We start from the raw sequence: 10430 nt of genomic DNA, 5'->3' as shown, positions 1-10430 counted from the left end.
AAGCTAATACGCGAAATTAGGAAAAATTACCAAAACGCCCTCCCCCCCCCCCCCCGGCCCATTTCTCGGAATTGGGTAAAATTTACAAATTCGGGATCCTCACACTCTCACGAGTTCAATCATACCAAAAGTACCAAAATCGGACCTCAAATGGTCCCTCAAATCACCACTCAAAGCTCTCCAATTAACCAAGCCCTAACCCCCAATTTACCACTGATTTTCCTTCAAATTTCATGCTTACAATGATAAAAATCACCATTATAACGAGCTTAAGGACCAAAGGCCTTACCTCAATGAATCCCTCTGAAAATCTCCCTTGAAAATGCTCTCCAAAGCTTCTTCACATTGAAATATTATGAAAAATAACCCAAATTCGCGAAGGAAATCTTTCTTATACTTTCTGACCCAGGTTTTTTGCACCTGCGGTCCATTTCCGCTTCTGCGCTACCGCTTTTGCGGTCAAGGGCACCGCTTCTGCAGTTTTCACTTAAGTCCCCGGTTATGACAGAAAAACTCAGCAGCTTCAGCTGCAAATTTCCAACTCCAAACTTCTCGTTAACCATCCGAAATCACCCCGAGGCCCCAGGGAGCTCAACCAAAAGCACGAACAAGTCATATACCACTATCCAAACTTATACAAATCTTCAAAACACCTCAAACAACATCGAGTCAACCAAATAACATCGGATTCAAGCCTAAGGTTCCAAGAATTTTCCGAATTCTGCTTTTGATCAAAAAGTTTATCAAACCTCGTTCGAATGACCTGAAATTTTGCACGCACGTCCCAAATTACACAATGGACCTACTCCAACTTTCGTAATTGCGTTCCGACCCCGATATCAAAATCTCACTATCGAACCGGAAACTTCAAAAATTTGACTTTCGGCATTTTAAACCTAATTAAGCTACGGACCTCCAATACACAATCCAAACGCGCTCCTAAGCCCAAAATTACCCAATGGAGCTAAAGGAACCAACGGAATTCCATTCCGAGGCCGTCTTCACATTGCTCCGACTATGGTCCAAATTCTAAAGCTTAAACTCTCATTTAGGAACTAAGTGTCCCAAATCTCTCCAGAACTCCAAATAAATCCTCCCGGCAACTCACAATAGCAGAAACAAACATGGGGAAAGCAGTTAATAGGGGATCAGGGCGTAAATTCTTAAAACGACCGGCCGGGTCGTTACACAACTAAAAACTCAAACCTGGGTCCGCACCTCAAACCCGACAAAACTCATAAATTCCAACAACCCATTCAATTACTAGTCCAACCATACTAATTTCACTCAAATCCGACTCCGAATCGATGTTCAAATCTCAAATAATCACTTTAGAAAAATTTAGACAAAAACCTCCTAATTTCTTCTCTTCAAATCCTTGACTTAGGTGTAATAATCCATGAAAAAATAAAATATATAATCAAAACAAAGATAAAATTACTTACCCACAAGATTTGGGTGTGTATCTCCTCCAAAATCGCTTTATTTGTGCTCCAAGAACTCAAAAAGTGAAGAAAATGAACTTAAAATCCCAAAATTTGATGTTTTAATGCACCGCCAGGGGGTCCTTCTTTGCGATTGCGATCGCTAACCTCGCGAACGCGATTCAAAAAAATTCCAGCACAGTTTTTACCCTTCGAGATCGCAGCCATGTCTCCGCCATTACAATGAACAAATTCCAACAAGCTTCCCTAACTCTTCCTGACAACCTCTAGTACATTGGTCGTAACATATTGTGAAAAACTCTAACCGTACTAGACCTCCATATCATATGTGTAAAGCGCCCACCTCGGATATGAAAGAAGGACAGGAGTGGTTCAACTAGCCGATGCTTAAGCGTCAGCCCTTGCCTCCTCTTCCCCATAAACCTCATCTGCACCTGAAGAAGAGTAATCTTTTGCCGAATCTACATCCGCCGAAGCCTATAAAGGTCATGGGTTGGGAACTGGAATTGAACTCTATGAGATCGAATCTCCTGTTGTTCCTCAGTAGCTCAGTGGTAGAGCAATCAGCTGTTAACCGATTGGTCGTAGGATGACAAACGGTTTGATTTTTTGAAAACTAGACACAAAGGGCTACAACCTTTATTTTTGGATCATCTCCAAATTCTTTATTGATTACAAGATATAAGCTTCCAAAGTCAGTCTTGTGACAACAAAATTCTTCTACGCGATCGCGATTCACAAAGCCTAAACAACAATTTGCTCTTCGCGAACGTGACCCAAATGTCCGCGATTGCGATTCACACCCCTGTAGCCAAAAATCAGCAACTAAAAAGGGCCTAGAAATGGTCTAAAACCACCCTAAAACTCACCCGATATTCTCGGGACCCCGTCTGATCATACCAACAAGTCCCAAAATATAATACGGACATACTTGAGGCCTCAAATCACACATAATAATATCAAAACCACGAATTATCGATCAAGATCAATCTCTTAAGTTCATAAACTTCAAACTTCGAACCAAGTGTCCGATTCAAGACTAACCAATTCGTAATGAACCCAAATTTTGCATACAAGTTCCAAGTGACATATCAAACATATACCAACCCCCGGAACAACAATCCGAACCCGATAATATCAAAGTCAACTTCCAATCAAACCTATGAACTTTATAAACCGCCAAATAGTGCCAAAACCTTCTAGAAGCCTCCAAATGCAAATCCGGACATACGCCCAAGTTCAAAATTACCATTCGGACCTAATGGACCCATCAAAACTCCGATCCGAGGTCTAATACACAAAAGTTAAACTTGGTTAACTCTTCCAACTTAAAGCTTCTAAAATGAGGATCATTCTTCCAAATCAATTCCGAATCACCCAAAAACTAAACCCGACGATACATGCAATTCATAATACATCATACGAAGCTACTCATGCCCTCGAACCATCGAACGGAATGCAAATTCCTAAATCGACCGGTCAGGTCGTTATAGAAATGTTACATAATTCAATTCAAAGAGAATGAATTTGGACATATTTTGGTAAGCATGCATTTGGACACTTTTCTGGTAAGCTCAAAACATGAAGAATTACTTTTTTTTTTTTTAGCAAAACCAGATTTGAATTAGGCCTCACGTATATCTCGCGCGTGGGGAAGGGGGGGGGGAGGAAGGGGGGGGGGGAAATCGACCCGATTTTGCCTTGAGCACCAATTTCTCACGTACGCAAGGCCACTCCCTTTTACTAGCTCTTTACAAGCCCAAAGAGCAATTAAATATAAAGAGAAGAAAGAAACTTTCCACAACCAATGAGAGATACTTTGTCTTTCGTAAAAGTCAAAAAACTGAGAAAAAAAAAGGGACTACAAAGGAATCTTTAACTATGCAGTATATTTATCAATAATACCAACATATATGACGCTTATAAGCCATAGTTTTTGACTTTTAGTTTAAAAGCTAATCTTGAAGCTTGAGCCGTATGTTCCACTTAATGTTGTGCATGTTTTATGAGATGTTGCTTGTATGTTCACGATGATGGGTGTTAGATATGTTTAGTTGATTCGCTCAATAAAAGTTTTAAGATATCGAGTGTTGTCCATGGGCTCCTTCAAAATTGAGGCGTGACACATTTGGTTTACGTCCTATTTAGATGTTATTAGATGCTTCAGGACTGTTGTGGGTATATTAGATTTGGCATATGATATTTTATTATTCTGACTACTTAATATAATACTACTATACATTCGACTATTGCGTATGATGTTATGCTTTGCTAAATATTAGATAAATGACAAATGTTAGACACTCATTAAGAACATTAAATGGGGAAGACTAAAGGTAAAGTGCATTTTAGGGGAAATATGCAGATGATCCTCACAAAGTAGATATTTTTTTTACCAATTGACAGTCATCTTGATCTAACCATTAGTAAAAGCAGGCACAATGTATCCACAAGAACCACATATTCAAAAACCATGACCTGAGGAATCAACAATTCCCTCTGCTTATCCACGACTAGTTGGTACAAAACAGATAATACAATACTATATTCTTCAGCCATATCATAATCTCCGGCCTTCGCCTAGAACCACGGAAAAACAACGGGCAAGCACTCGAGTCAGTAGTTGTTGGAAAGGATATATATGGCGAGCGTCAAACCTAAACTTTCCTAAGCGACACAGCCTCCACACACGATCCCCCTGCTGTCGAAACCAAGTGAGACATTAGAGATTGAACAAATAGAAGATCAACAATCAACATATATATCATGGTTTCATCTGTAGAGTTAAAAATATTGGCAGAGCAATCAAAAGATTTTATAAATGTGGACCACCTGCAGATGCCTATCATTAGTGAGAGCAACCAAGGATGCCTCAATATTATGGCATATGGAGAAAGATTCGGTGTGTTCTTAGAAATTTGGAACAAACCGTACCGAACTAAAACTAGATAAGCACCGATAAGGGTGTGTTAATGTTTTCCTGGAAAATGAGCGGTTTTTATCAATTATTTTGCCTTGTTTGGTTGGTGGGGGTTGGTAGGGATGAGGAATAGGGTGAGAAAAGTTGAAAAATAGTTTTGAAAAATATTTTCCCTTTCTCTTGATAGGGAAAACATTTTCTCCAATTGGAGGAAAGTGAGTTCAAGAGGGAAATATTTTCCAAAACATTTAAGCCAAACCAAACATCGAAAAATTGGAAAACTCTTCATACCAAACACACCCTAAGCCAGAAACAATTGCCTTGCTTGCTTATGACTTATGATCAAACAACACTAGATCCAATTTCACATGCTCTAATGAAGCACATTTCCGAAGTTGCTTCTTAACCTGGTAATAGCAAGTAGTGTAGTTAAAAAAAGAAAAAGAAAATATGAAATATACCAATTCCAAGAAAGAGGCACTTCACAATAGGTATCGGGCTTAATTCACACATTGCACAAAAATTTTCACTCTATATGTTGTTTGCCAGATTAGTATCTTTATGTACATTGACTGTTATAGTTTTTTTTTCCAAAGATCCCTCATTTTGGTAGTTTAACAAAATATCCAAGTGAGTTCAATGTTGTGGTTGTTTGCACTTGATGAAGCATCTGACTTAAGTTTCTTTTTGTGTTGCTAATGCAAGCGATAAGGCTAACTCATAAGAATACAGATGTTTAATAGCATAAGGTCCAATTTGTCTTGACAAGATACATACTAAAATGCTGAACTTACACAATTGAGCAACCAGTGCTTCTGCGCCTTTTCTTCCTCGCCACCTCCTTCCTCCTAGGAGGTTGAAGCACAACCTTGATTGCAGTGTCAAAAACAGCTTTCACATTCTGACAGATACATAAAACAGTTTAGTAAATAGGCAAACTTTATATATTACTCCGATTAATAGCGAAAATTTTCCTAGCAGTCAACATGTAGCTGATAATACTCTAGGTATTCTGGAAAATTTATTTTGTAGCACATTTGAAATATATATACCTGTTGTGTTTTAGAGCTGCACTCTATATAAGCTGCTGCACCAATTTGTTTCCTTAGCTCTTCACCCTGCAGTGGAGCTAACTGAATTACTGTTGTACAATCTATACTGAGCATTTTCAAATTCAAAATGATATAGTCACAGTACCATAGCAGGTGTTATAATGTTTGAGCCCATATGATCTGCTAGATACCGATTATCTTCTCGAAGATCTGTCGTGAAATTAATCACAGGTTATAATACTATGGACTAGGAAGAAATCTCCGCAAAGAGTAAATCATGATCGTAATTATATCAGTTCAATACATACCTAATTTTGTCCCAACAAGTACAATTGGAACATTGGGTGCGAAACGACGAAGTTCAGGCATCCACTGCATATAATTCATAATAAAATTAAATCCTTGTAACTGAGAATTGCTTTTATTGGAGTAAATCTATTCATTTAAATGGAAATAGCAGGTTGAAGATGTACCAACATATTTGTTCAGGAGAAAGTTTTTTCATTTTTCAAAGAACGAGACCAATAAAGTGTTGTTGGATAATAGTAGTACCTTTTTTAGAACATTTTCGTAGCTGGCCCGGCTGATTAAAGAGAAAGCTAGCACAAAGATGTCTGCACCCCTATAGCTTAGTGGTCTCAGCCTGCTATAATCTTCTTGACCTTTAAGACACAGTTAGAAAACCATTAGCAAGTAAAAGCTAAGAAACCTAATTTCATTTAGGGAAATTTTTTAAATAAAAAGTGGAAGTACCTGCAGTATCCCACAACCCCAAATTGACAATGCTCCCATCCACAGCAACATTAGCACTGAAATTGTCAAACACAGTTGGAATATAGTCCTGCAAGTAAAAGCCCAAAATAGCTAGCTACTTCAAGAAGGTCAAGAAAAGAAAATAAGGAAAAAGAAAGAAAGAAAGAGGAACAAGTAAAACCACAAAATGAGGTAAAGAGGAAACTGACTGTGGGGAACTTGTTACTAGTGTAACAAATGAGCATGCAGGTCTTGCCAACAGCACCATCACCTACTGTTACACATTTTATGAATTTTGAAGCACTCATCTTCTCTCAAACTTCTATTTTATGTTAAAGTGACAGTTTTTTTCAAAAAAAGGAAAAGGAAGGAAGTCAAGTGTGAAGGAGAGTATCTTGAAAACTGACCCTTGTTAGTACAGACAATAAGATACAGGTAGAGAGAGAGGACCAGGACCCCCTCTTCTACTTTCAAGAAAAACACATTAAATAAACTACAGAGAGTGGCAGATATAGAAAGAGAGGAGTCAAATTAACTTTTTCGAACCTCTCAATAAATTTGAAAATCTTACCATTGAAAAAGGTTGCAGGATGTGGATGTGGATGGGTCCCCTGTTTTCAAACGGCTCAAAACGACTTTTGTGGGCAAGCTGGTTTCCATCTTTTGCTACACTATCCTCCTGCTCTCTGCCTTGTACCACTCATTTGCTTCGCCAAACTATCATTCGCATAACACTATGGACAACTAATCTACAACGAATAATCAGTATCCTGAATATAATATAAAATGTATAATTATATACTATTTTTTATATAGCAGAAAAGATAATATATATATATATATATATATATATATATATATATATATATATATATATGGACCAGGATACGGCGTACAACGCCATCATAGGTCAACCTTGGATACACGCCATGAAACCCGTCCCCTCCAGCTTATATCAAGTCATCAAATTTCCCACCCCTTGGGGGGTATTCATCATCCGGGGAGAACGACGCACCACCCGAGAATGCTACCGCATCGCCCAAGCACACACACCCAACAATTGAAGGGTAAAGCTAAAGAAATATAGCAATCAACAGGGTCGAGGTCGAGCGAGGACGAGAAGGATGTGATCAAAGACCCCGAAGTCGTAGAAGCCACAACATCAACCATAGAAGACCTCGACCCCGTCCAACTCGATGATAACGACCACAGCAAGAAAGCTTTCATCGACACAAGCTCCAAGAACCAGGTAAATTCCGTCAATTCTTCAAAAGTAACATAGACCTGTTTGCTTGCAGACATACCAGGTATCCCAAAGGATATAGCAACACACAAGCTGAACGTCGACCCATTCCACCCCCCGGTGAGACAAATCAGGCGGAAATTCAACGCCACCATAAATGACACAGTCCGCGAAGAGGTAGAGAAGTTGTTCGAAAATGGCTCCATGAGGGAGTCAAGATATCCTCAATGGGTCGCCAATGTGGTCATGGTGAAAAAGAAGAACGGGAAGTAGTGGATGTGCGTGGACTTCACAGACCTAAAAAAAGCCTGCCTGAAAGATTCGTTTCCACTTCCCCATACAAGCTGGTCAGCTTCCTAGACGCATACTCGGGCTATAATCAGATCCTCATGGAAGAGGAAGACCAGGAGAAGACCGCCTCCATCACTCATCAGGGAATGTACTGCTACAGACTGATGCCTTTCGGACTGAAAAATGCGGGGGCGACGTATCAGAGGTTGGTGACAAGAATGTTCAAAGACCAGCTCGGCAAAACAATGGAAGTTTACATCGACGACATGTTGGTTAAGTCGAAAAGGAAGGAAGATCACATCAACCACTTGAAAGAGACCTTCGACAAACTGCGTCGATACGGTATGAAATTGAACCCCGTAAAGTGCACCTTCGGAGTAACCTCGGGAAAGTTCCTCGGTTTTTTGGTATCACAACGAGGCATCGAGGTCAACCCCGACCAAATCAAAGCTATAGAAGGAAAACCAGGGAACCTGACTAGTAAAAAACATGTACAAAAGCTGATTGGTCGCATAGCCGCCCTGTCGAGCTTCATCTCACGATCCTCCGATAGATGTCATAAATTTTTCGGCGTACTCAAGAAAGACAATGGAACTCCGAGTGCGTCGAAGCCTTGAAAGAATTAAAGGCGTACCTATCTTGACCCCCACTACTCACCACAAGGGAACCTGGTGAGCGTCTCCTCGTCTATCTAGCTATGTCTGATATGGCCGTAAGTGCGGTTTTGGTCCGAGAAAACAAAGGTACGCAGTCTCCCATTTACTATATTAATAAAACTCTGGTTGATGTCGAGACGAGGTATCCACACCTCGAGAAGCTGGCCCTGGCTTTGGTTGTAGCTTCGAAAGCTTAGACCCTATTTCCAGTGCCACCCCATCTCGGTAGTAACGACCTTTCCCCTAAGGAGTATTCTGCACAAACCCGAGCTATCGGGCAGTTTGGCCAAATGGGCCATACAATTGAGCGAGCACGATATAACCTATCAGCTGCAAACGACGATAAAGCCGCAAGTGCTCGCCAACTTCGTCGCCGACTTCAGCACAAAAATAATGCCTGAAGTCGAAAAAGAAGCCGCCCATACTTCCCCCCAAAATACACGACCTATAGGTGTTGTGATAGATGGCGCTTCGAACGCGTCGGGATTGGGACTGAGACTCGTGCTCGAGGTTCCAACAGGTGAAGTAACTCGCTAGTCCATAAGATACCCAGATATGACTAACAACGAAGCTGAGTATGAGGCCGTGATTGCAGGGCTAAAGTTAGCACTCAAGTACGGAGCGAAGCAGTCGTCCTACGGTGCGACTCTCAGTTCATCGTCAATCAAGTCATAGGGACATTCCAAATCAAGGAACAAAAAGACTGCAAAAATACCAGGGCGAGATCTGCAAGCTATTACCCGAGTTTGATGAATGCCAGCTCGACCGAATCCCTCGAACACAAAATATCGAAGCAGACGTCCTTGCCAAACTGGCAGCGGCCACTGAAAGCATAACCGAAGAAGGGTATATGGTCACTCTCCTCCACTCGTCGATCTATCAAATCGAGGTACGAACTATAAACCTAACTTGGGACTGGCGCAATCGTATTGTCACATATTTGCAGGACAGAGTGCTTCCAGACGATAAAAAGGAAGCCAAGAAGCTTCGAATGCAGGCAGACAGGTAGAGCGTCATCAACAATGATTTATACAAAAGAATGTATGGCGGCCCCCTAGCAAAATACTTAGGCCCAAACCAGACGCGGCGCGTTCTGGAGGAAGTCCATGAAGGACACTGCGGAGCTCATACCGGCAATCAATCCCTAGTCAAATACCTCATACGAGTAGGCTACTACTGGCCCACAATAAAAAAAGAGGTCGCCGAATTCGTGAGAAAATGCGAACAATGCCAGAAATACGCCCCCATGATCCACCAAGCGGGCGAGCACCTCCACTCAGTCACCTCGCCATGGACTTTCATCAAATAGGGGATGGACATTGCCGGCCCCCTCCCAGTAGCGTGAGGTAATGTATGATTCCTTTTGGTTTTAACTGACTATTTCTCTAAATGGGTTGAAGCAGGATCGTTCGCCCAGATACGCGAGCAAGAAGTTATCGCCTTCATATTGAAGAATATTGTATGCCGCTTCGACCTCCCCAAAGAAATCAGTTGTGGACCTCAATTCACTGGGAAAATGATCGTCGAGTTCTTCAAGAAATGGCATATCAAATTAATACTCTCCACGCCATATCACCCGCGGGCAATGGGCAAGCGGAATCCTCCAACAAGTCAATATTGAATATCATGAAGAAGAAGCCCGAGAACGCCAAAGGACTATGGCCGGAGTTGTTGCCGGAAGTGCTATGGACATACCGCACAACGCCGAAAACAATCATATGAGAAACACCATACTCACTGGTCTATGGGATTGATGTAGTAATACCGGTCAAGGTCGGTGAACCAAGTCTAAGGTACTCACACGAGAGCGGGCCGAGAAACAACGAAAGCAGAAGGCAAGAACTCAATAAGGCTGAAGAACGAAGAGACATGGCATACATAAGGATGGTCGCCCAGAAACAACAAGCAGAGCGATACTACAACAAAAAAGCCAAGATCAGACTGCTCAAAGTCGGAGACTACGTACTCAAAGCCAAAATACAGGCAAGCAAGGATCCACGAGAAGGAAAGCTAGGGACTAACAGGGCCGGCCCATACAAAGTTATGGCAACAGCAAGCAAAGGGTCATTC

At 41.2% G+C, this 10430-nt stretch overlaps 2 protein-coding genes across 2 annotated transcripts; one reads left to right on the top strand and one right to left on the bottom strand.

The window, feature by feature from the left end:
- LOC109234311 (rac-like GTP-binding protein ARAC7) lies at nucleotides 3812–6699 on the bottom strand. Its single transcript, XM_019400238.1, has 8 exons — nucleotides 6380–6699; nucleotides 6171–6258; nucleotides 5970–6079; nucleotides 5726–5789; nucleotides 5563–5627; nucleotides 5418–5483; nucleotides 5160–5266; nucleotides 3812–4146 (listed from the first exon to the last, which is right to left on the bottom strand). The coding sequence occupies exons 1-8, from the start codon at nucleotides 6476–6478 to the stop codon at nucleotides 4113–4115; spliced, it is 633 nt and encodes a 210-aa protein (XP_019255783.1). The 5' UTR covers nucleotides 6479–6699; the 3' UTR covers nucleotides 3812–4112.
- LOC109234796 lies at nucleotides 8916–9369 on the top strand. The gene is made up of 2 exons (XM_019400852.1): nucleotides 8916–9000; nucleotides 9053–9369. The coding sequence occupies exons 1-2, from the start codon at nucleotides 8916–8918 to the stop codon at nucleotides 9367–9369; spliced, it is 402 nt and encodes a 133-aa protein (XP_019256397.1).

Source organism: Nicotiana attenuata, chromosome 11, assembly GCF_001879085.1.
Source record: "Nicotiana attenuata strain UT chromosome 11, NIATTr2, whole genome shotgun sequence".
Taxonomy (NCBI): domain Eukaryota; kingdom Viridiplantae; phylum Streptophyta; class Magnoliopsida; order Solanales; family Solanaceae; genus Nicotiana; species Nicotiana attenuata.
The sequence above is the reverse complement of the archived record's forward strand: the minus strand, read 5'-3'. Positions and strand labels throughout refer to the sequence as shown.

Excerpts from the sequence above, each read along its gene's own strand:
- LOC109234796 (XM_019400852.1), top strand. The coding sequence starts at position 8,916 with ATGACTAACAACGAAGCTGAGTATGAGGCCGTGATTGCAGGGCTAAAG. Across the intron at positions 9,001-9,052 it reads AGCGAAGCAGTCGTCCTACG|GAACAAAAAGACTGCAAAAA; the intron begins GTGCGACTCTCA and ends TTCCAAATCAAG.
- LOC109234311 (XM_019400238.1), bottom strand. The coding sequence starts at position 6,478 with ATGAGTGCTTCAAAATTCATAAAATGTGTAACAGTAGGTGATGGTGCT. Across the intron at positions 5,267-5,417 it reads GCAGCTCTAAAACACAACAG|AATGTGAAAGCTGTTTTTGA; the intron begins GTATATATATTT and ends TGTATCTGTCAG. Across the intron at positions 4,147-5,159 it reads AGCACTGGTTGCTCAATTGT|CAGGGGGATCGTGTGTGGAG; the intron begins GTAAGTTCAGCA and ends TGGTTTCGACAG.